Consider the following 26672-nt stretch of genomic DNA (forward strand, 5'->3'; position numbering starts at 1 on the left):
TGCTTAGAAGCTTTTGTAAAAGGTGTTAATGAGATATTTAGGGATGAGTACTTAAGAAGGCCTAACAACAAGGACATCAATCGCCTACTACAAATTTGAGAGGCATATGGGTTTCTTGGTATGTTGGGTTTTATTAATTGCATGCATTGAGAATGAAAAAATTGTCTAGTTGTATGACAAGGCCAATATGACAGAGGTGATCATCGCAAACCCACAGTAATACTAGAAGTTGTTGTGTCACAAGACTTGTGAATTTGGCAAGCATATTATGGAGTTGTAGGTTTAAACAATGACATTAATGTGTTAAGTCAATTGTCCGTGTTTAATGATGTTTTGCAAGGTCGAGCTCCTCTAGTGCAATTTGCAGGTGACATTTATCCTAATTGGGTCACGTTTGTGAAGACCATACCAATGCCACAAGGAGAGAAAAGAAAGTTATTTGTAAAATGTCAAGAATTCGCAAGAATGGATGTGGAGAGAGCATTTAATGTGTTCAAATCTCGATTCATAATTATATGTGGTCCATCACATAATTAACACATCGATACAAAGGAGGATATAATATTAACATGCATTATATTGTATAACATGATTGTTGCAGATGAACAAGATACATACAATGATAATTTTGATGTTGATTATGATCATATAAATGAAGAGATTTCAAATGTTGACATATCTTGTGGTGCTCCTCCTAACTTTGCTACATACTTGTAAGCAAGACATTATATGCATAGAAGATGAATTCATCAACAACTTCAAGTAGATTTGGTGAAACATATTTGGGAACGTTTTGGTGACAAGAATGTTAAATTTAATTTTTCTTTCTTGTTGTCAATGTTTTGTATTAATTGCAAGTTTAAACTATGGTTGCAATTGAATATTTAAATTATTATTATGTATTCTATTTCTTAATATTATTTTTTGAAAATTAAAATTTATATAATTAATTATATATTTATTTTGAACCAAATTCAAAAAACTAAAATTAAGATGTGGGATCCATAGTGGGACCTATAAAAAGTGGCTTAATATCTCAAAATGAGATCTACCACTAGAGAAAAACATGGGAATTGTATGATTATGGCTTGTTTTGATTATTTTTTTCTCAACTCTTATTTTTTAGTAGAAAATTTATTGAAGATTTTTATTATCGAGGCGATTACAATCTTATAAAGGTGTACCAATCTAATATATTTTCCTAATGGAGCAAACTAAACCAATCAAAGGTAATTTTCATTGATAAAGAAAAAGAACAAATAAGGAAGGAAGAGTGATTGATGCTTCTAATGCATTTATAAGCCATGAAAAAACTACAACTTTTCCAAAGTCCCGCTAGAATATTCTTGGTCTTTTTCAGCACGTATTATGAATCCAACTTGTTCCATTTGGATTCATAATACATGGCTGAAAAGGAGATACTAGTGTGGAAGCAATGCCTTCAAAGGTTATTTTGATGATGCCAAAGAATTCAAGAATCAAGAGAAAGATTCAAGAGAAGTTTCAAGTTTCAATTTTTCAAGAATCAAGAATCAAGAATCAAGAATAATCAAGAACAAGATTCAAGACTCAAGATTCAAGAATCAAGAGAAGACTTAATCAAGATAAGTATGAAAAAGTTTTTTCAAAAACTGAGTAGCACATGGATTTTTCTCAAAAACATGTTTACCAAAGAGTTTTTACTCTCTGGTAATCGATTACCAGATTGTTGTAATCGATTACCAGTAGCAAAATGGATTTGAAAAAGTTTTTAAATGAATTTACAACGTTCCAATTGATTTCAAAAAAGCTGTAATCGATTACAATGTTTTGGTAATCGATTACCAGTGCCTTTGAACGTTGAAATTCAAATTCAAATGTGAAGAGTCACATCCTTTCACTAAAAGTTTTGTGTAATCGATTACACTGATTTGGTAATCGATTACCAGTGGTTGTTTCTGAATAAATCAAAAGATGTAACTCTTCAAATGGTTTTTGAATTTTTCAAATTGGTTTTAAGTTTTTCTAAAAGTTATAACTCTTCAAAATGGATCTCTTGACCAGACATGAAGAGTCTATAAAAGCAAAGCTTTGTTTTGTATTTTCAATCAATCTTTCTAAGCAATCTTTCTATCAATTCATCTCAATCATTTCTTTCAATCATCTTTCAATATTTTCTTTCATCTCTTTCAACAGTTATTCTGTTTCATCTTCTCTTCATCTTTCTAAAAGTTTTTGTTCAAAACTTTCTCTTCCAAGAAAAGTTCTTTGTTCAAAAACTTGTGCTATTCATCTTTTTCATTCCCTTCTCCCTTTGCCAAAAAGAATTCGCCAAGGACTAACCGCCTGAATTCTTTTGTGTCTCCCTTCTCCCTTGTCAAAGAATTCAAAACGACACAGTCTGAGAATTCTTTTGATTCTTCTCATTCCCTAATACAAAAGTGTTCAAAGGACTAACCGCCTGAGAATTCTTTTGTATCCCCATTCACAAAGTATCAAAGGTGTAACAGCCTGAGATCTTTGTCTCAACACATTGGAGGGTACATCCTTTGTGGTACAAGTAGAGGGTACATCTACTTGGGTTTGACTGAGAACAAGAGAGGGTACATCTCTTGTGGATCAGTTCTAGTGGAGGGTACATCCACTAGGTTCAAAGAGAACAAGGGAGGGTACATCCCTTGTGGATCTTTGCTTGTAAAAGGATTTTTACAAGGTTGAAAGAAATCTCAAGGACCGCAGGTCGTTTGGGGACTGGATGTAGGCACGGGTTGTTGCCGAACCAGTATAAAAAATCTTGTGTGTTTGTTTCCTTCTTCCCTACTCTTTTACTTTCCGCTGTACATTTAATTTCCGCTATTACTTTCTCTTAAGTTTCTCTTCTACTCCTCATTCTCTTTACAATTTAGTAAAAGCCTTAGAAGTGTAATTTTTTAATTAGTAAAGGTTTAGGAATAATTAATTCAACCCCCCCTTATTAATTATTCTGAGGTCACTCGATCCAACAACTAGACATATGGAAAAGAGTTTAGTAGCCTCTATTAGGAAAATATTTTAGATAGGTACACCTTCATAGTATTGTAATAGCCCCCAACAACATAAATCTTCAATAAATTTTCTACTAAAAAAATAGGAGTTGAGAAGAGAATAATTAGAATAAGCCATAATCACAAATTTATAAACTGTAAATTACTAAGAACATAGATTCACATATAAAATAATAGAGGGTGTTGAGTCATAGAACAAATTAGGACTCTTCAAAGTTTTGATTTATGCAAACAAATCCTAAGTTCTGATATTTGGGTTTTATGACAAAACATACAAAGCTTTGTTCACTCTATGCCTATTGAATAAATGACAAATCAACAAATGTTGAGTATGGATTTTTTTTATGCATCTTAAATGCTCGTCTTGATCCTTTCTGCAAAAAATGTTTGTTATTCTTTATAGAATCTGTCAAAAAGGATGAAAGAGATAGAAGTCAAATGAAAAGCTATATGTTGTCCCAAATGGCATGCCAAAATAAATTAATAAAGTACTTGAATGCACAAAAGAAGAACTTGTGCACTAACATAAGATATAAAGCTTGTCTTGTAGGATAATCATAGTAATTTATCAGCTCTATGTGACCAATTGGTGGCAAGCATTAAATGCCCCAAAAAAGACATCTCTTCATCAATATGTAGAAGCAAAGCTTCATGATGAATCAAGATTGATTCAAAGATGTTTTGATGATAACAAAGATGATGACAAAAGTGATGACAAAAAGCTCAAAGGTCAATCAAAGAATGAGTTCAAGATGTTCAAGATAGAATCAAGAGCATTTCAAGATTCAAGAGGAAAGTTGATTTCAAGAATCAAGAATCAAGATTCAAGGATCAAGCTTTCAAGAATCAAGATCAAGATTCAAGACTCAAGATTCAAGAATCAAGAGAAGACTTAATCAAAATAAGTATGAAAAGGTTTTTTCAAAAACTGAGTAGCACATGGATTTTTCCCAAAAATGTTTACCGAAGAGTTTTTACTCTCTAGATTGTAATCGATTACCAGTAGCAAAATGGATTTGAAAAAGTTTTCAAACTGAATTTACAACGTTCCAATTGATTTCAAAAAGCTGTAATCGATTACAATGTTTTGGTAATCGATTACCAGTGCCTTTGAACGTTGAAATTAAAATTCAAATGTGAAGAGTCACATCCTTTCATATAAAAGTTTTGTGTAATCGATTACACTGATTTGGTAATCGATTACCAGTGATTGTTTCTGAGTAAATCAAAAGATGTAACTCTTCAAATGGTTTTTGACTTTTTCAAATTGGTTTTAAGTTTTTCTAAAAGTCATAACTCTTCTAAATGGTTCTCTTGACCAGACATGAATAGTCTATAAAAGCAAGGCTTTGTTTTGCATTTCAATCATCTTGAACAACCTTTACAATACAATCCTTTTCAATCTTTGAATCTCTTTAAACTTCTTCTTCTTCTTTGTGCCAAAAGCTTTCCAAAGTTTTCTGGTTTTCTAAACCTTCAAAACTTGTGCTATTCATTCTTTTCATCTCTTCTCCCTTTGCCAAAAAGAATTCGCCAAGGACTAACCGCCTGAATTCTTTTTGTGTCTCTCTTCTCCCTTTTCCAAAAGAACGAAGGACTAACCGCCTGAATTCTTTTGTGTCTCCCTTCTCCCTTGTCAAAGAATTCAAAATGATACAGTATGAGAATTCTTTTGATTCTTCCCTTTCCCTTATACAAAAGCGTTCAAAGGACTAACCGCTTGAGAATTCTTTGTAGAAGCAAAGCTTCATGGTGAATGTGATTCAAAGGTGTTTTGATGATAACAATGATGACAACAAAAGATGATGACAAAGGTGATGAACAAAAAGCTCAAAAGATCAAAGAACAACTCAAGTGAGTCAAAGAACATCTCAAGTAAATCAAGAACAAGTCAAGAGTTCAAGAATCAAGAAGAATTCAAGACTCAAGAAGAAAGTCTACAATCAAGAATCAAGATTCAAGATCTCAAGAATCAAGATCAAGATTCAAGACTCAAGATTCAAGAATGAAGAAAAGACTCAATCAAGATAAGTATTAAAAAGTTTTTTTCAAAACTTTGAATAGCACATGAGTTTTTGACAAAACCTTTACCAAAGAGTTTTTACTCTCTGGTAATCGATTACCATATTGTTGTAATCGATTACCCATAGCAAAATGAGTTTGAAAAAGTTTTTAAACTGAATTTACAACGTTCCAAATATTTTCAAAAGGTTGTAATCGATTACAATGTTTTGGTAATCGATTACCAATGTCCTTGAACGTTGAAATTCAAATTTAAATGTGAAGAGTCACATTGTTTCACTCAAAAGCTGTGTAATCGATTACACTTATTTGGTAATCGATTACCAGTGTTTGTTTCTGAAAAATCTAAAGATGTAACTCTTCAAAAAGGTTTTGACTTTTTCAAATGGGTTTTAAGTTTTTCTAAAAGTTATAACTCTTCTGAATGACCTTCTTGACCAGACATGAAGAGTCTATAAAAGCAAGGCTTTGTTTTGCATTTTCAAAAAAAAATCTTTCTAACAACAATCTTGAACAATTATTCATACAATCATTTACAAGCCTTGAATCTCTTTGAATCTTTTTGAACTTCTTCTTCTTTTTTGTACCAAAAGCTTTCTGAAGTTTTCTGGTTTTCTAAACCTTGAAAACTTGTGCTATTCATCTTTTCATTTTCTTCTCCCTTTGCCAAAAAGAATTCGCCAAGGACTAACTGCCTGAATTCTTTTTGTGTCTCTCTTCTTCCTTTTCCAAAAGAACAAAAGACTGACCGTCTGAATTCTTTTGTGTCTCCCTTCTTCCTTGTCAAAGAATTCAAAACGACACAGTATGAGAATTCTTTTGATTCTTCCCATTCCCTAATACAAAAGCGTTCAAAGGTTTAACCGCCTGAGAATTCTTTTGTATCCCCATTCACAAAGTATCAAAGGTTTAACAGCCTGAGATCTTTGTCTTAACACATTGGAGGGTACATCCTTTGTGGTACAAGTAGAGGGTACATCTACTTGGGTTTGACTGAGAACAAGAGAGGGTACATCTCTTGTGGATCAGTTCTAGTGGAGGGTACATCCACTAGGTTTAAAGAGAACAAGGGAGGGTACATCCCTTGTGGATCTTTGCTTGCAAAAGGATTTTTACAAGGTTGAAAGAAATCTCAAGGACCGCAGGTCGCTTGGGGACTGGAGGTAGGCACGGGTTGTTGCTGAACCAGTATAAAAACTCTTGTGTGTTTGTTTCCTTCTTCCCTACTCTTTTACTTTCCGTTGTGCATTTAATTTTCGCTTTTACTTTCTGTTAAGTTTCTCTTCTACTCCATATTTTCTTAACAACAAAAGTAAAAGCCTTAAAAGAGTAATTTTTAATTGGTAAAGTTTTAGGAATAATTAATTCAACCCCCCCTCTTAATTATTCTGAGGCCACTCGATCCAACATTCTTTTGTATCCCCATTCACAAAGTATCAAAGGTTTAACCGCCTGAGACCTTTGTCTTAACACATTGGAGGGTACATCCTTTTTGGTACAAGTAGAGGGTACATCTACTTGGGTTGTTGACTAAGAACAAGAGAGGGTACATCTCTTGTGGATCAGTTCTAGTGGAGGGTACATCCACTAGGTTCAAAGAGAACAAGGGAGGGTACATCCCTTGTGGATCTTTGCTTGTAAAAGGATTTTTACAAGGTTGAAAGAAATCTCAAGGACCGCAGGTCGCTTGGGGACTGGATGTAGGCACGGGTTGTTGCCGAACCAGTATAAAAACTCTTATGTGTTTGTCTCCTTCTTCCCTACTCTTTTACTTTCCGCTGTACATTTTAATTTTCGCTTTTACTTTTGGTTAAGTTTCTCTTCTACTCCTTATTCTCTTAACAACATAAGTAAAAGCCTTAGAAGAGTAAATTTTTAATTAGTAAAGGTTTAGGAATAATTAATTTAACCCCCCCTTCTTAATTATTCTGAGGCCACTTGATCCAACACAATAAAGACGAAAGTCGTTGCAACATCTTTTGTCACAACAATTACTTTCTAAAAAAGCCTATATATAGCTCAAGTTTTGAAGATTTGAAGTTAGAGAACTTAACTTGAAATCAAGCATTCAAATCTCTTGTAATACATGTTAATTTGTTAGAAACCCAACTCTCAAATCACCTTGTAAATCTTGAGAATTAGAATTTTGATCATGATCATTGTATCTATCTTTAAGAGAATTAGCTAAAGTCAATATGACCCTCATTAAATCTCTTTTTGATTTTTTGAAGCCTGAAAAGGATTTGGTTCAAAGAATACTTGGGTTTTAGCTTGGAAAGGCAAGTGTAAAACTAATTGGGTGGGGCTATAAGTGGCTTGTGGAAAGAATACTTGTAACTTGTGAAGTTATAGTGGAACTTGGTCGGTTTGCCAAGAATTGGACATAGTCTTGGAGATGGGACGAACAATGATAAAAACCTTTGTGTTCTTATCTTCTTTATCCCTTTCTTATCTAACTTTAGATTGTGTTTTTACATAAAATTTGTTTTTATTAAAGGTTTTGATAAAATAGTATTTTTACTTCTATGCTTTGTTACCTTATCCACTGCTTTCAAAAACAAGTGTTTTCTATAATATGACACAATTTTCTTTCAAAAGGTTTATGAGAAGTTTTCAAGAAACACAACCCCTCATCTTGTGTTTCTTAATCTCTACTGGTATTAGAGCTTAACCTCTAAGGGGTTGAACACTCAATAATGACTAGACGAAAAGATCCTGAGGATAACCCTATTAAACCAATGCTGAGAATCTAGAAGGGGTGGATAGATTTTCATAAATTATGCTAACTTTTCAAAGGATTCAATTAAAATACTAAAAGAAGAAAAATCTTTGTTAACTAGTCTTGAACGATGAAACCCAAATGCTAAAAACTAAAGAGTAAAGGAGAAATATTCAAGGAGACAACAAGGTATATACTGGTTCTAACCAAACAGATCTACATCCAATTTGTGACACCCTCTACCCCACACATATATGTACTAATAATAAAAGGAATAGGAATGCGAAATTAATTAAAGGTTTTAAAACACATTTAAATAAAAGCATTTCAAAAAGGTAAAAGGTTCACATTCACTTTTCTAACATCATAATAAGACTTGTCCAAATAAATAATAAAATCATCTTGATTCAAAACAAGGATGTCCATTGTTAATGAAAAGAAGTCAAACTAATAGCGGAAAACATAAAACAACTATACTATTCACGGAATTGTAACATATGAAATAAAACCACATGCCCCGATGTCATATTTATCAAAGCTTTTCCCTAGCAAAGGCTAAGCCTCTCCATCTCTAGCATGGAACTCATCATATGCTGGCTCACATGAAACAAAATGGCATTCAACCCAAACTCAAACACAAACACATACCGAGAATGAGTTATCACATTCGTATATAATAAAAACACTAGAGCATGTGGAACATATAATAATTACGGCTGAATTTACATAAACAACATCGCCTCACAAACTCACACACATTATTCACACTTATTCAAATTCATGCACTCCAGAAAATAACATCAAAACCACAATCGTTAACTCAATGAAAATCAAACACAAGCATTATGCAACAGATACACTAGACTCAAGTCTACATGCAATGTTGTATCATTTTCAATGAAAAACCTCGTCAGGCGCCTAGGAGTACATGCCAAAACATGCCTCACAATGGGTAAGTCAGGTCATTCCCCCTAAGTGAAATCATAGGGAGACCAGTCAAGGTCACTCTATTTTGCGAGAATGCTCCAACCATGTAAGATCGATACAGACTTAAAAGAACACTCAAATCGAGTGTATTTACTCCCAATACCTAGAGTTCGAGAAGTTTGTTAGGGCCTCTCCCTCTTGATTCAGGTCCAACGCAGAAAATATTTTAACACACAGACTCTACCTATAAACTATGCAATGCACACAGCTACTCAATCGTTTTCAAAATCTCAATTATTTTTAAAATTATTTTAACTCATCGTGCCTCAAGTGATTAAACTCGTTGGGTTCCCACAATGGAACTGCGACGCCCTCTACCCCTCACATATATGTACTAATAATAAAAGGAATAAGAAATCAGAATTAATTAATTTTTTTTAAAATACATTTAAATACAAGCTTTTCAAAAGGGTAAAAGGCTCACATCCACTTTTCTAACATCATAATAAAAATTTTCCAAATAAATAATAAATTGTCTCGGCTCAAAACAAGGTCGTCCAAGACTTCATACAATTAATATAGAAACCTATACCCCAATGTCACATCCTATCAGAGTATTGTGTTCCCGTGCCCTCTAGCATGAGGTTCTTCATAGTCATCCACCTAATCATTTGCTCCCACAAATACAAAGTTCGAGATCATCACAGAATCCAAACACAATAACACATGGGGAGTGAGTTATCACATTCCTAACTAATAGAGAGAAACAAGACAACATGTAGGTATAAATACCATATAAACAAAATACAACTTACTTAAGCATAACTCACGTTATTTCACCACTTTATCGTGCAACATCACATCACAACACGACACGTCTCATTCGTTTTCACAATATTTACGTACTAAATGATCAAAACACAATATCACTAAATCAATCAATATCGATCAATACACAAGCGTTATGCAACAGATACACTAAGACTCAATCCTATATGCAATGTGGTACCATGTTAGTAAAAAACCTCATCGGGCGCCTAGGAGTACATGACAAGACAAACCACACACTAGTAAGTCTGGTCATTCTCACAAGGTAAAATCATAGGGAGACCAGTCAGGATCATGCTGTTTTGCGAGAAAGCTCCAACCATGTGAGATTGGTACATGCTTAAAGGAGCACTCAAATCGGGTGTATTTACCGCCAAGGCCTACACTCCGAAAAGTCCATCAGGGCCTCTCCCTCCTGATTCAGGTCCAACCCATAAAACATTTTAGCACACAGACTCTATCAATGAATTGAACAAAACACATGACTCCTCAATTGTTCTCAAAATAGTTTTATCTCGCCGCACTTGTGATTAAACTCATTGGGTCCCCACAGTGGTTCCCATCACAATACTCGCCACGCATTAACTCGTCACCCTTAAAGGATCTTAGCATTAACTCGTCACCCTTAAAGGGTCTTATAGTCGTGTGATTGTATAATTCATAGCTCACAACTCAATGCACACAACATCTCAATGCACCAATATATTACGAGTCAATACATACTCAATTTATCACATACATTTGGTCTCAATCACAATGGTATAATCCCAAAATAGCATGTTATCACACCTCAAGAATCATACACACTTTACGTATGAACTATGCAATACACACAACTAGTCAATTGTTTTCAAAATCATTTTAACTCGTTGCGCTTATGATTAAACTCGTCGGGTTCCCATAGTGGATTCCATCACAATATTCGTCGCCCTTAAAGGGTCTTACAATTATGTGATTGCACAGTTCATAGCTCATAACTTGATACACACATCTCATCTCAATATACATGTATTTCACCTCACAGGTTCAATTTATCACATACTCACAATTTGAATCACCATTTCATAATCTCAACATAACAATTTATACAAAAGGTTTCTCACAACATGGGAAGTAAAATCCCTCAAATAATTTCACACAATTATATCAAAATCAATTAATCAAAATCATGGGTCAAAACACAAAAACATCAAGAGCACTCAAGTTTATCAATCAATTCTCATCAGAACATCAATTGGTATGTAAAACACAACAATATTGTATTTATAATTGTAAAGGAAAAGTTATAATTCAATAAACATCCCAAAATAAACCCCATTTTAATTCTCTAAGGATCCCTACACATGTTCATTCAAACCCCAATTGCGATAAACTAACGGGCTCACATGTGTATTCTGACAGTGATAGCGGCATCTCTAGCAATTTCCTGTGATTCCTCAAGTTTTTCCTTTGACTGCTCTGATAGGGTTCCCAAATGTTAGAGAGGAGAAGGGATTGAAGCCTTCACTCCACTGTCTACGTGCGATGAGTATTTCTCCCTTCATAGACAATATTTTGAAAATCCCAACGGTGAAGGTGTGAGGAAATGAATCGTAAACCACATATCAAAACTTCATGACAATTCAATGGTTAACGAGTCCGCGATCATAGTTTTACTGAGACAGTTTTGGGTTTCTGCGGGAAAAGAAAAAGTTACGATGCAAAGGGTATTTCTCTCAGCTCAGACATTTTTTCTTAATTCCCCATGATGAGAATGTTTGAAAATGAGTTCCGAACCTGATACTCAAATTTCACGACGATCCAACAGTGAATGAGTCAAAGATCATAATTTTTCTAAGACATGTTTGGTGATATGCGGGAAAAAGAGAGGGTTTTGGGAAGAGGAGAAGAGAAAATGAAATTGAGAGGAAGAGGAGGCATAGAGAGTATTGTCAGTCTGAAGACTGACCTAAGATGTCTCTATTTATAGATAGGATAATCATAGCCTATTATTTACCCTATTTATTTATTTTTACTATTTTATAAAAAAATTATTTTATTTCCTATCTAATGAATAAATCAATTATATTTTTTTCTTCAGACCATTATTTTAATACAACTATTTTTCTTTATTTATTTAATTATAAAAACCTCACCATTTTCTAAAACTTTATTTTTTTCTAAAAAATCTTTTTAATTTATTTACGAAAAATGGAATGTTATAGGAACTCATCACAAACTTGTCGCGCATTAACTTGTCGCCCTTAAAAAATTTTACAGTTATGTGATTGCATAGCTCACAACTTATTGCATACAACACCTCAATTTATCACTTAATCCACCTCACGTTCATTAATACATTTTCATAACATTTATAACAATGTTCATAGAACACAACATACACATACGCATATATAACGATCAAACCATAACATTTTCAATTCCATGACAATAAGCATTTTCAAAATCATGTTATGATAACACTATGATGTCCTAAATATCAATTTATAATATAAATAATGTAATGTACACGTATAATTAAAAACATATATAATAATAATAACAATAATAATAATAACTAAACATATAATAATATATTATGATAAATATACACGTTAATATTTAGGAATATATGTACGTACTAAAAAAAGCTACGGAGTTCAATACACATATGTATATTTAGGGATATTATAATATAATATTAATTTAAAATCAAAACATGAAGCAGCCTAAAACACATATCGAAATTCAATGAATATATATATAGTAGAAACTCTTTAAATTAATACTCGGTAAATTAATAAATTTTCTAAAATAATATATTTGTCCAGTTCCGACTTGGGCCAATGTAAAAAATTAAAAAACTTGATAAAATAATAAGATAATAATTTTTCGTGAGATCCCTTTATAATTTTCGATCCCAAGAAAATCATAAATTAATAATTCATAGAAACTGAAAAAAATATATTACACTCTATTGAAATATGATTCAATAGTTGTCTGTTTTCCTTTAAAGTTCAAGTCTATTTAGAGCTCATCTCTAACTTTTCTTATTGCATCCAATAGCTCAGGTGTTGTATTTTTGTATTGTATCATAAAGTTGTGAAGAGTATTCGACGCCATAAGTGCTTCCTTTCGTGTAACAGGCTCCAAAGACACCGTATCATCTTCGCCATCATCATTTGCATTGTTCTCAATGATAGTACCCACAATATCTTCCAAACTTTGAACCTCCGAGCATGCTTCATTTTCACCTGGGTAGTTCATTAGATTGTCGATATCCATCTTATTATGATAGCCGCATTGATTGATCATAGTCTTGAGGTCTTGAGTTTCTTCATCAAAAGTGAATTCATCCAAATTTCTTGCAACGTCACTAGCTGAACGAATTTTACAATGTCGAAAGCAATTTGCTATTGTTTCTTTTCGAACATCTATCGTCCAAGCTGGGATTGCCAAATTGATAGCATCAAGGACATTTATCTTCCCTGGATCAGATTGTCCCACCTCATAACCTTTCAATATTTTGCGGTAATGCATCTTGAAAGCTCTTATTATCCCAGCATCGCAAGGTTGAATCTTTGATGTCATGTTGGGTGGCAAGAAGAACAACTCAACGTTTCTTAGCCCTTCAATATTTCTTTGATGTGCTGGACAATTATCCACCACAAGTAGAACTCTTCTACCATGCATCATTTGGTCAAATGAACGAACATATTCATCAAAAAGCACACTAGTCATCCATGCTTTTTTGTTAGCTCGATACTGATAATCCAAGTTATTCATGTTGACATTCTTGAAGCAACGAGGCTTTGCATATTTCCCAATAATCCATAAAGGGATTTTTTCAAAGCCATCTTCATTGCAACAAATAACTACCGTCAGCCTTTCTTTATCTTGTTTTCTTCCTTCAAGTTGTTTTGTTGCCAGTGAATGATCAACTTGTAGCCTATAAAACAACCCAGTTTCATCTATATTGAAAACATATTTCATAGGGAACAAATCAATTTTCTCCCGAATCGATACCAATTTCTACTCCATGTATTGTAAATCAACAGACTCACTCTCGCCAAAACGACAAAATGACTTTATGCCATGTCGGTGCTTGAATTTCCCAAGCCATCCTATAGAGAAGTTAAAATTTGAATCATCATGAGGGTACACGAGTTTCATTGTATCTCTTGCCTTCTGCAAAATTAATTCTCCTGTGATATTCACACGTTCTTGATGCTGGAGAAACCACACATAAACAACCTTCTCCATGTCAGGATATTTTGTTGGTTTGTGTCTTTTGATCTTTGCTCTTCCCTTTTCTATTTCAGTAGAGAGATAGTCATCTGACCGCTTAAGTGTGTTTGATATTGTTCATTGACTAACTTTCAACTCAAATTTTCCCTCAAGCCATCTCTGCAAGTCTTTTGTGTGCTTTCAGGATTATCTCTCTTGTACTCACACAACTCCTTACGTATTTGATCTGACATAGTTGATTTTGCAACACCTTTTAGATGAGAAGCCATCTTGTGAGATATGGTTTGAATACTCTAACGCATTCATGTAATTTATATATGCCAAACTTGCTTAAGAATACATTGAACACATTTGTTCCTCTTGTTTACATTTACTGTACTTCAAAAGTCATTATTGATTTCCAATGCATATGAACACAGAAGTTACTAATTTATGTTGAGTCCCAAGGTTCGCTGCAACGTAATTCTAAGAGGCATAGACTAATTTGCCTTGTTGTTTGGTATGTACAGTATAATTACTTAAAAACTCTTTAAATTAATAATTATTAATTTATTGATAAATTAATAACTCTTTAAATTAATAAATTTCCCCGGTCCTGGCATTCTTAATATATAGAGTTTTAACTATATATATATATATATATATATAATATTAATTTAAAATAAAAAAACATGAAACAACCTGAAACACGTATATATGCATATCAGATGAAAAAGCTACAGGCAGCCAAACACACATCAAAGCCATTTAGCTAATTGAAAAAGGATTTTAACTAAACCCATAACTAAAACTATTTAACCCAAATTTAGGGAAAACTGCAATGACGCATAGTTCTTTCTTGCAACTCTGTCAATATCTACATAGTTTTGTTCCACTCTTGTGTAATCAAATTTGCACAAGTGAAAATCAATCACAATAACAAGCAAAAAATTTAGGAAAAATAGAATTGAATTTTCAAGAAAAAGAAACAGTCCAAAATAACCCAAAATTAATCCTTTAAGGATATTTACACATGTTCATTCTAACCCTCAAGTGTGAATAACTCATCCTTTACCTCGATGTAGTCGCTCAAGCGTTCTGCGTTAACAATGGTGGCGTTTCTAGTACTCTCTAGAGCTCCTTCTCCGATTGCTCTAGTAGGATTCTTGAACATCAGAGAAAAGGGAACAAAAAATATTTTGTAAAAACTGCTCTAGAGTTAAAAGTTCCTTTATATAGTGAGAAAACTGATGACCTAATTTTAATTGTTATTTTTGTTTATTTATTTTTTTTAAAAGAAAAACCAAAAGGAATGGGCTGTTACACAATTTTTCTCAACAAACCTAGTTGAGAAGCCACTAAAATTTAAAGTTTATACACACCATGCACATACAAGAAATTCAAAATTCCCTTCTCCTTGAACCCTACAAGGACACCCTCTTTGTATAACACTACAACAAAGAAACTATGAGAATACCTATCTCATAAATCCTTTCTTTGAATCATAAACAAAGTTATGAAACAAAATCATCTTATGTGTAGATAACCAAAGAATAGCACAAGGTTTAACCAAGAGAGTGACCAAGCTTCATGATCTTCAAGTGAAGGATTCAACCCATGTAATGTAGTAATCACTCTTGTTGAATAAAGCTTCAGAGATCTTATCTCAAAGTCTAAGATATTTGGTTTTCAAAAAGAGTGTTTACTAACTTGAGAATGAGTGAAGTTATTTACAAATTTTCAAAACGTAACAAGAATAATCAATTACATAACCATTGTAATCAGTTAATGCATTCTAAAGCAATTTTGGGTTCTTATTTTGATACGTTTTGATCGCTTACAACAACAATGTAATCGGATAAAATCAAGCAATTAATTTTGGAGGAAAAAAAGCAGTACAATATGTAATCGATTACAAGATCCATGCAATCAATTAAAATGAATGTTTCTATTTCTCTTCAAGATTAAACCAAGATTCATTTGGTGTGATCGATTAACCTGAAGGGTAATTGATTACACTACGTGTCTTGTGGTTCCTAGTTCATTTTGAACATAAGTAATATGTTACAATTGCTTTATAATCCATTACTTCAACATACTTATCCTTTTCCTTTTAAGACTTTGGCTTAATTACTAGCTCTGGTTCACTAAGGAAATTGTTGGGACTTTGGCAAGAGTACCAAATCACTTAAGTAACAATAGTGATAAGTAGAATCGTCTCTATAGGGACTTCTACAATAAATGAGTAATAAATAGTAAAATTGATAGACCACAAGATTAAAAGTAATTGAGTAACCAAAATTAAAGACAGTTGCATAAAAAGTAGAGTTTAAAGGAAGAAACTTGGTTTGAGAATTTTATCAAAAACTTGGTATGTGTAGAAAATGTGGTTTCTAACAATGGTGGAAACTATCCGGGTTTGACTTCATTGACTAAACCTAACAGACATTACTAATTAATCTTATTCCATTAAACTTATGTTATCATCAACCCATAATTTATTCTAACATTAATCCCTTAAGTGAGAGAACTTAAGCCCTTTAATCACACTCTCAATCTCTTGACTAGTATACCTACATTTAGAATGAAGGTCTAACGATGATCAATAACCTTTACCCTATCCCTAGGCATAAATTTTATTGGTTGTTCTCTTGAGTTTGAAATTTAATTGAATTTCCCAATTAGAATCAAATAAAAAATCATGCACTCAAGTGATCAAGCTAAGAGCAACCAATATATATGAAAGAGAAACAATAACAATACTTCATTAAATAGAAAATTGTAGTAATTACATAGAAGGATATCCAATTACATTAAACCCCTGCAAGGAAGGAACTAGCAACTCATAACCATTAGGGAAGAAGCAATTGGGCAGAGATACAGCAGAAGATGAATCTCTAAGCATGAAAGTTGTCACCCAAAGTCTTTGATCTTTTTTCCTTTCAAAACTCAACAATTTAGAACACTCTTTCATATCCTAGAATGCCTATTTAAAGTTCAGGTACACATTTAGGTCAAAGCCTACACAAACAAAACAGAAAATGCAACTTTCTAATTTTTTGCTCAACACGCACCATGCCATGTTCTCTACCATGGTATGCCCATGGTTGAATCTGACTTTTATAATTGGCTTCCTAAAGTCTACCACGCCCATCATAGTTACCATGAACAACCCATGGTGCACTCTAGTTGTGAAACTTGTCACTTTTCTTTATTTTTCTTTCAATGTAGTTGCTTGTGGCCTCTTCTTTGCTTGATCCACGCTTCATAAAGTTTCCAAGTGCTTTCTCTCTAGGCTAAAAATCACTCAAAGCATAGAATTTCAAGCATTCATGTCAATATCCTCAAGAATCTACCTTTTAAAAAAAACACACAAAATAAACCTAAAAAAGTTCTAGGTGATAAAAAGAAATAGACATGAAACTAGTCCTAAATGACACAAAATGAATGCAAACATACATGAATTAATATGCCAAAACATGGTATACATACCCCACATCAGACTTCTTAGGAATCAAATTACCTAAGCAAAGATCATACAAGCCTAAGTATAGAACAATCAATAGAAAATGCCATAAAGAATACAATTGATTGGCACTAAAACTATACAAATACCAAAATCAAAATTATAATAATTCTTCATCTCAACAACTTCATCCAACAAAACCAAGATTCACAAGGTCAATTCATTATAGAGGGAGCCTTCCCTTTCTCTAACCTTTATGGACGAAGACTATCCATACTAGAAAAATCGTATAGAAATGTACATAAAGTTCACTCATTACCAGATTTGGCATATCATCACCAACAGAGATATCCTTATCACAAGGCTAGAATTAGAATGGCCTCAAGATTGGTTATGACATTTTTTTTTTCAAAATAATTGGATTCAAGCTTTGACTGCTAAGTTTCATCGTGAAATTTTTGGAAAAGCATGATATAACTTTTGGAATCTCAAGGAGCTTCCCTTGATCATGGAAGAGGGACTTTTTTGCAATCCATATGATATTGTCATGTTTATGAAACATTTCCCACTCCTATAGAATTTTTTTTATTGATATGAGTATACTAAAAATAAATCTTCAACTAATTAACAATAACTAATAGTTGTTAATTGATATCATTTTACAGTCTAATGGGTAGTTATTGTTAATTAGTCAAGGATTATTTAGCAACATACTCACATCAATTAACACTTTCTCCATGAATGGACAATGCTTCATAAACATGACAATATCTTATGGATTGCAAAGTCACCAGTCCATGATTAAGTGAAGCTCCTAGAAATTCAAGATGTTGTAGCACACTTCTCCAAAAATTCCACAACAAAACTTAGCAATCAAAGCCTAAATCTCATTATTTAAAAAATAACACCATAACCAATCTATCAAAAAGGATAAAATTTATATGCAAATTTTGATTGTCGTTCTTCAATCAAGATTAAAGTTTCACATAGTTAATTCATATAATTCTCTAATAATACCTTTAATACACATTATAGAAGCTTAACTTCAATTTTAATTAGAGCATGATATAATGGCTTCTAAGAAATTATATTTGAGTTTTGTTCCATAACTTGTTGTGGTCATACTACAACAAATTCAGTGTAATCATGTTGCAGTCATACAGCCCATGCAAGTTAATATATACCCCCATCCATATGTGTTCTTGTATCAAGAACTTGATGACAAGCTTGTTAATTAAGGAGAAAACCAAATTTAAAAAAAAAGGATTGATGACATAGTTAAAAAAATTCATAGCAACAAACTAAATCAATTAGTGGGTCAATTTTCGTTGATAAAGAAAAGAACAAATATGGAAGTTAGAGTGATTGATACTTTCATTTTCCAGGACTTGTGCATCCGATGCATTTTGCAAGCCATGGAAAAATTGCAACTTTTCTAGAACAAGCGATAATTGTGACACCCTTCATCTCGATATACATATTTATATAATAAAATACATAAAAATACCAAATTACATAAAATGATTTTATTCAATAAACATAAAGGAGTTCACATGGGTAAAAGGTTCACATCCATGTTAATCACCAAAAATAAAAATTTATCAATCAAAGATATGAAAACATTTTCAGCTCAAAACAAGACCGTCCAAAACTCTAGAGAATGAACTAAAGACTCAGCATGTGAAACAAAAATGATAAAAACTACATGTCTAGAACTTCATGCAATTAATACAAAAACAATGCCTCAATGTGACATCCTATCAGAGCATTGTGCCCAGTGTTCTTTAGCACGAGGTTCTTTAAAGTTATTCACCTAATCATCTACTCCTAAGAACACAAGGTTCGAGATTAACACGAGATCCAAACACACACACACACACACATAATATAAGTATAACAAGCTCAACTTAGCACAATCACATCATTTTACATCTCATTGCATAGCATCACTTGTCCCAAGGATTTAATCCCAAAATCTCATTTCACATCTTCACATTAATCATGTGTTTAGAACAACACATCTCAAGTACAACACAACATTTCACACTCACACAATTCATTACCCACCATTATGTAACAAGTCACAATTATCATTACACGAGCGTTATATAATAGATATACTTAGACTCAATCCTATATGTAATGTGGTACCATGTCAATGAAAAACTTTGTTGAACGCTTGGGAGTACATATGACAAAACAAAGCACACACTGGTAAGTCAGGTCACTCTCACTAGGTAAAATCATAGGGAGATCAGTTAGGATCACACTGTTTTGCAAGAATGCTTCAATCATGTGAGATTGACACAGACTTAAAGGAGCACTCAAATCAGGTGTATTTACCTCCAAGGCCTAGACTGAAAAATTCGTGAGGGTCTTTTCCTCCTGATTTTGGTCCAACTCAGAAAATATTTTAACACGCAGACTCTATTTATGAACTATACGAAACACACGGCTCCTCAATTGTTTTCAAAATAATTATAACTCGTTGCGGCTCAAAGTGATTAAACTCATCAGGTTCCGACAATGAATCTCATCACAATAATTTTCACACATTAATTCGTCGCCCTTAAATGATCTCACAATCATGTGATTGTACAATTCATAACTCACAACTCAATGCACACAACATCTCAATACATTATGATCTCACAATTTAACACATACTCAATTTATTACATACATTCAATCTCAATCACAATGTTATAATCTCAACTCAACATATAATGACACCTCATGAATCATATACACATCAGTATTAATATTTACATGACACAAAACATGTATATACTAAATCAAATTATATTATTTTTAATTAAAAAGAATTAATAAATAATTAAACTAAAAATACATTAGAAGTATTTATCATTGAATTCCTAATATATCAATTTAATAAATAACTAGTTGTTTATTTTTTATTGTAATGATTAAAGTAATAAATAGTGTAAAATTATTATGTATTTATTATTATTATTATCATAATAATTAAAATTATCATTATTCAATATAAAATTAATTTTAATTTAATGTGCAAAAATAATAAATTTTTAAAAATTATTATTTATTAAAAGTTAAACATTTAAATAATTATAAAAAAATTCTAGTTCCCCCTTTAAGATGTATGGATCCGTCGGTCACCATCTTCCAGCAGACTCCAAGTCTCCTAGCTCATGCATTCAACCACCACTCACCATAATCTCACCTTCTCCCACCATGATCACACGATTAGTGGGGCGCCAATGCACCCTAATTAACAATGTGATTTGTTTTCTTTTTCTAAAATATTTTTATTTGATTTAATTAAAGAAATAACTATGAGATCAAACCTTTTTTTTTTCTATCTGGTGTTTGAAATGGGAGGGAGTACTTAAGAAGTTAAGTAAAATAAAAGAACCACACGCACATTCGATTAAAACCTCCCATAAAATTTTAGAAGTTACTCGATCCAATTGTATATCTAGATTGATTCATTAATCATCCTGTTAGAACAAAGGAGAATGTGGATGAATGTTTGAAAAAAAAGAAAGAAAAAAAAAAAGAAGGAAAAAAGACTTCAAATCTCACATCGCTCAGGACAAACACTTGAATAGTGTTTCACTCCCTATATATAGAGAGCTCCCTTCTTCATTTTTCCTTGCCCCAGTTGAGAAGCATTTCCTCAACTTTTCTTTCTCCCTCTCATATTTCAGCCGATGCATTTTCGGCAAACTTCTCCCTCTTTCTTTCTGTCGCTCTAAAATTTCAGTTGGCTATAATAGTGACTTTTTAAAGTCATATTTTTCGGTTGGCTATAAAAGTGACTTTTTAAGTCATATTTTCGGTTGGCTAAACTTTTCAAGTCATATTTTCAATTGACTATTAGAGTGACTTTTCAAGTCATATTTTCGATTGGCTGTTAGAGTGACTTTTCAAATTATATTTTTGGGTGACTTTAGAGTAACTTTTCAAGTCATACAAGAAGGTGTAATTCTAGAAAAGGTTCCCTCAGTGCAATGGGAATCTTATATAGTGATCTGGATTGTTTTATCCTGAAAACTTCGTGGTTGATAATCTGTTTGCACAATATTAGGCAGTGTCATGAAACGTCTTAAAGAAAGCGACATTGTCCGCAACTCAACCAGTAATTTTTTCGATTTACCATAAACTATTGTTCCAACACATCCTTTTAGGACATTTTCCTAATTTTAGTATAAAAATTTCAAACCATCAAACAGAGTTGCACTTGAACCCAAGTAGCCGACGTCATTTTTTACTTCTAACAAAATAATTGCATGCTACAAACATACGAGATTGCACATAATAATACTACTACTACTACCATTCTACCGACAATAACTATAATACAACACAAAGTTCCTACATTTTTATCACCTAGGAGAGAAACACTTATTCACTATTCCTACAAGCAGAACAACACATAACTTCACATAGGACCATATTTAGAAAGCAGAGGCCGTTCAAAGATTATACATGATCTTCATCGTGAAGAAGCTTTTGATCAAAGTGCCACACACCTGCAAGCAACAACAAAATCTATTAGAATTTAGAACACAATAAGAAACTAAATCTTGTTTACATTTTGGCTAGATGAAGAGGATATTTGCTTACCATGACCCTTTCCAACTAATCTCAGTTGAGCCACATACTCTGCAATCTTTTTAATCGATTTAACCTGCACAAAGGAAAACAAGAAGTTACAAACCAAGATGTTACTCTATGTAATGATGCAAATGTAACTCTCCTTAACTTTAGCTTTGTTTATTGGTTGTCAAAAAAAACACTTTAGCTTTGTTTATTAGTAGTTTGTTGCTGTTTCTTAGAATTATTTTCAAATAATAGTAACATGGTCTAATTGAAAGCAGGCCTTAACAAAAGCTTACTTGTTTTTATACCGAGGAAAATGCTTAAGAGATTTGTCTTGTCATTCATATACTCATTATTATAAATGAGGTACAAAAATGTGCCACGGCCACAACATTCAAGATATAACTAAAGCAAAGAATGATTATGATCTACAGTGGGAAAAAATTATGATCCACATATAACTTAAGGAACTACAAAATCTAGAAATTACTTTTATCTACTTATATTCCTTATATATTGAGAACCAATTATAAAATTTAGAAATAAATTAATGATAATGTAAGGTTACTTGTGTAAAATTACTATTTCATTCATTTATTTATTATTATTTTCTTGATCCGTGTAAAAGACAACAATTATTTTAGGACGTAAAGAGTTCAGAGTATTGTATTACATACAATGGTCAAGGAGTCTTATATCTTATGAAATCCAACCATACTATGAATTCAACTGCAAGTTTTACCTGCTCATACAAGAACTCGCTCTCAATGAAGTCTGCCAATTGAGGATCATTGTTACGTTCTGCCACCTATTGTTCAAGAAAAACAAGGGAGATTACTTAAGAAGAGACTAGCTAAGCAAAAAACAAATAAAAGCACAAAACTTAGATTGGTCCATTTAGCCTTATGAACTATAGGTATAATAATTTGTTTTGCTAGAAAACAAATTCATTCCAAAGCTTGAGGCAAAGAGGCATTACACTGTGAACGTGCAGAAGTTTCTCATTCGTCAACTTCTCCAAAGACAAAGCTAGTTCCATGGCTGGATCAAGTAATAGATGAAAAATAGAATAACAAGTAAGCATACATAGATAATGGTTTGGACATGTGAATATGAAAAGTGAAAATATATAGCGCTACGTTACAACACTACTGTGTCAAGATGCAAACAAAAAACATCAATGTAACTAAAAGCATAGAAGTTTGAGTAACGAAAACAGAAAACTCACCATACAAGGCATCCCCTTTTTCCGAATGCTCAAATTCCGAGGGAGGACTTGTGATTGGGTGCAGCACCACTCGTCCACCACGAATGTTCTATAGAAACAAAAGTTATATGCATGTCAAGAAGTCTCAACTTGTTAAACGACAATCCTACCGAAATTTGAAACATTCACAAGCAATGGCTCTTTTTCCCACGAAAGATATCTCCCAAATAAGACAAATTTATTTTCGAAACATAAAGATCATTGAAGTGAATATTATTTTTCTAACAAAAGGCTTTCTCATACAGATAAACAGAAATCAAACTCAAACATGCCTATTAAAAAACTCAATTATCTATTAACTGCGCGTGATCTGGGGATCTTGTAGATTCACAAGAACTAACTCTACCAACAAAGGGTTATTATCCCCAAACACTCAAAGTCTTAAACTATCAAAAGAGCTTCCCCCAAACAGTGAAAACTTTAATTAGAATGTGTAATAATATAAACTTTCATTAAAAGTATTATCAAGTTATAAATTAAATTTTTATGCATGTTAAAATTGATTATTGTAATGATTATTTTAAAAGTACTTACTATTGTAACAATTGTTTCAATATATAATTAATTTCTAATTAGTTAACAGTATAAACATAATCTCTATCCCGTATCGAAATTAAACTTAGTTTTAATAACTTAAAAGGTTGCAGCTTGCAACAGAGTTCAAGAGTAACACACAAACCTGATACTTTATAAGCTGCTCGGCATGCTCTCTTTCTTCTTCACTTGATTCCTTGAAGAACCTGTTCTCCACAAAACACCACACGAAATCGAAAACCCTTTAGAGAAATAGACGAAATAACAAAGATAAAAGAAGTAAAAGGGTTAGAAGTTAGTTACTTTGCAAGTCCTTTGAGAGCTATGTTGTCTCTGTCGAAGTACGCAAACAAGGCGTGGTACACATAGGAAACGTTGTATTCCACACTGTAACCAGATTTCAGAGGCAAAAAAAACAAAGAGTTAATAAAAAAAACCCAACAATTAACCATAAATAAATACATAAAAACAAAGTATGAACATGCAGTTGCTCAGGAGCTTTTGTGCAATTAATTAATCCCTTAGCAAAATGACTTTCAAGCAAAAAAATTAAACTATTAAACGTAAATACATAAATATATAAAAATAAAAGTAAGACCTGAAGCAATAAATTAAAGCTAAAAATTGAACATGTAGTTTACCAAGAGATTTCTATGTTGATCTTTAATGTAAGGATTTATTACACAAATTATTAACTACTTCACTTAAGTTTTGTATAAAAAAAAGACCCACAAAGAATTTATTATTCTCATTCTCATGTGTAGAAAATGGATCTTCAGCACCTAACAAATACCAACCAAAAAACACAGAAAAAAAAGAGAGAAACAGAACAAGACTAATAAAATGTTAGAGAATGAAAAGAAACATACTTGATCTGCTCGTTGATTGCAGATTCAGAGTCATCTGCATAGTTCTGACGAGCCAAGGAAACATTGTGTGCAATCGGAACAGCAAGATAATCCTTCTTGAGCTCTTGAAATGGTTCAAATATGACCCCAGCGAGTGGTGCGGGTGCATTTGAAGCAGCACACACCCTCGAGCTCCTGCTTCCACCAACACCCTTAGAAAGACCCAAAAAAGAAGAAAAAGTGAGCTTTTTCGGAACATCACCACCACCCACAACGGGCGAGAGATAAAAGCTTAAAACTTTGGAGCAAGAAAGGGCCATTTGGGAAGAAAAACGAAATGGGTATGCAGAAAAAAGAGAAATGGAAGAAGAATTCAATGGCGGATATTGAGGGTGAGATTGTGTGTGAAGCTAAAGGGAAGGGGCAAGGGTGATATAAGTAGTGGCGGAGAGGGGTAGTTTGGGGATTTCGGAGGGAGGGGATTTGTTCTGGGCCGTTGGATGGAGAGACACGTGGAGGGCTGAGCTTTGTTTCGGGTACTGGCGTGTGGCGAGCTCGTGGCCTATCCAGTGTGAAAGTGGAATCTGTGGAAATATCCGTCCCACGTCATGATCGAGAAATGTGCTCACTCGCTCGAATGTGTAAACCTGAGGTACTCGCGCTCAGAACGTTTCAATCAATTAATATTTAATTTAAGTAGTAGTATTTTATTTAATAAATATTGAGAAATCTTGTGTCGTTGTTTTGAATGTTTTCTCTGAATCATTCGCCTTTTACTTTTCTATTTTACTATAATAAATAAATAAAAAATAATAAATGCACGTACCTGTTTTTGTTCTCACTTGAGTAACTACTGTTTTTTCTGCACGCTTTTTAAACTTCTATATTAAATTTACAAAATAAAACAATCAGTAAAAGAAAAGGAAAACAAGAGCCACAGGTGGATTAAATTTCAATCCGTGGTGAGTTGGATGAGACTGACATAGGGAAGTGACTGAGGAAGGAAACGAAGCAAAAACGCCAAAAAGTGGGGCTGACAAGTGTTTTTGTCTTTAGCGTTTCAGTTGTGACAGCTAAACCTTTTCCTTCAAAAGCTTTACAATTTTCTCATCGGCTTTCATGTGTACGTCTTCCCATTATTCCATATTCATTCTCAGTGTTTGGTTTCAGTTTGAATTATTCAGAATGATGTTAAAATTATTGGCTTATATAATGTTATGTTGTGAATTGTGAAGAATTCTTAGTAATTACAGGTGGACTGGTGGAAGGAAATGAAAAAAAAAAGAATTAAGAAGAAATATTTAAATTAAAGTAACATGATTAAAGTGTGGGATTTATATTAATTTAAAAAAAATCTCATTTTTCACCCTATTTTAATATTATCAAATACAGACATTGTAGGTGAATTTTTAAGAGTCTATTTGTCTCAGAGATTAAAATCTTATTCCTGGAAATATGATCTTGGGAATATAGTATTCCCTTGCTTGTTTGAAATTTTAAAATGACATTCTTGGATACTGCTCATTCTTCATAATGTAATTACAATACAATTTGCTTTTATTTTTTCCCACGGTGAGGGGTCGATAAGTTGTTTTCCTATGGGAACATGAGATGAGAAGTTATTTTATAACCTATTTATAATTTTAATTATCATTTTAATTATTTTAAAATTTAAAAATATGTCTAGGAATGCTAACATTTAACCAAATAAATTTTTAAACATTTGTAGTAATGATACTCTCATTCATGAGAATGCACTATCATACATTAAAGGGTAAATAGTCATTTTTGTCCCTAGATGTGTAAAACACTGATAAATTCGTCTTCAAAAAATGAAAATTTAAATTTTAGTCTTCGAAAGTGAAGAAAGTGTGATAAATTCATTCATCCGTTAACTTTTGTTTGTTACCGTTAATGAAAGAGCCTACGTGACACAGAGGGACGAAAATGTCACAAAAATGATTGCTAACATGACTATTTTTGATTGGCTCTCCAAAAGTGAGTCAAAGGGACGAATTTGTCATGTAAAGTTTGATTTTTTTACTTGTTGGACTCATTTTTTTCCTTACCTTTTCTTCTTCCCGCACTCTTGGAATGTGTTTCCTCTTCCTTGCCTTTTCTTCTTTCCACACTCTCAGAACACGCTCTCTCTGAGGAAGGACTTTCACAACCTTCGTCTTCAATACCCAAAATGCGAACCTCCTATATTGTGACTATGGTGGTCATCATCAAAAAATAGGTGTCGTCC

General features: G+C 32.8%; 1 protein-coding gene and 1 pseudogene across 1 annotated transcript; both read right to left on the reverse strand.

Moving 5' to 3' along the window:
- Positions 1-12418: 12418 nt before the first annotated feature.
- On the reverse strand, positions 12419-14015 carry LOC100802324 (CENP-B homolog protein 2-like; annotated as a pseudogene).
- Positions 14016-21411: 7396 nt separating this feature from the next.
- On the reverse strand, positions 21412-24830 carry SFERH-2 (ferritin). Its single transcript, NM_001250105.2, has 8 exons — positions 24446-24830; positions 23880-23963; positions 23722-23782; positions 23004-23091; positions 22755-22816; positions 22518-22583; positions 21800-21863; positions 21412-21705 (listed from the first exon to the last, which is right to left on the reverse strand). The coding sequence occupies exons 1-8, from the start codon at positions 24742-24744 to the stop codon at positions 21656-21658; spliced, it is 774 nt and encodes a 257-aa protein (NP_001237034.2). The 5' UTR covers positions 24745-24830; the 3' UTR covers positions 21412-21655.
- Between the last annotated feature and the right edge of the window lie 1842 nt (positions 24831-26672).

This window comes from Glycine max, chromosome 1, assembly GCF_000004515.6.
Source record: "Glycine max cultivar Williams 82 chromosome 1, Glycine_max_v4.0, whole genome shotgun sequence".
Lineage (NCBI taxonomy): Eukaryota > Viridiplantae > Streptophyta > Magnoliopsida > Fabales > Fabaceae > Glycine > Glycine max.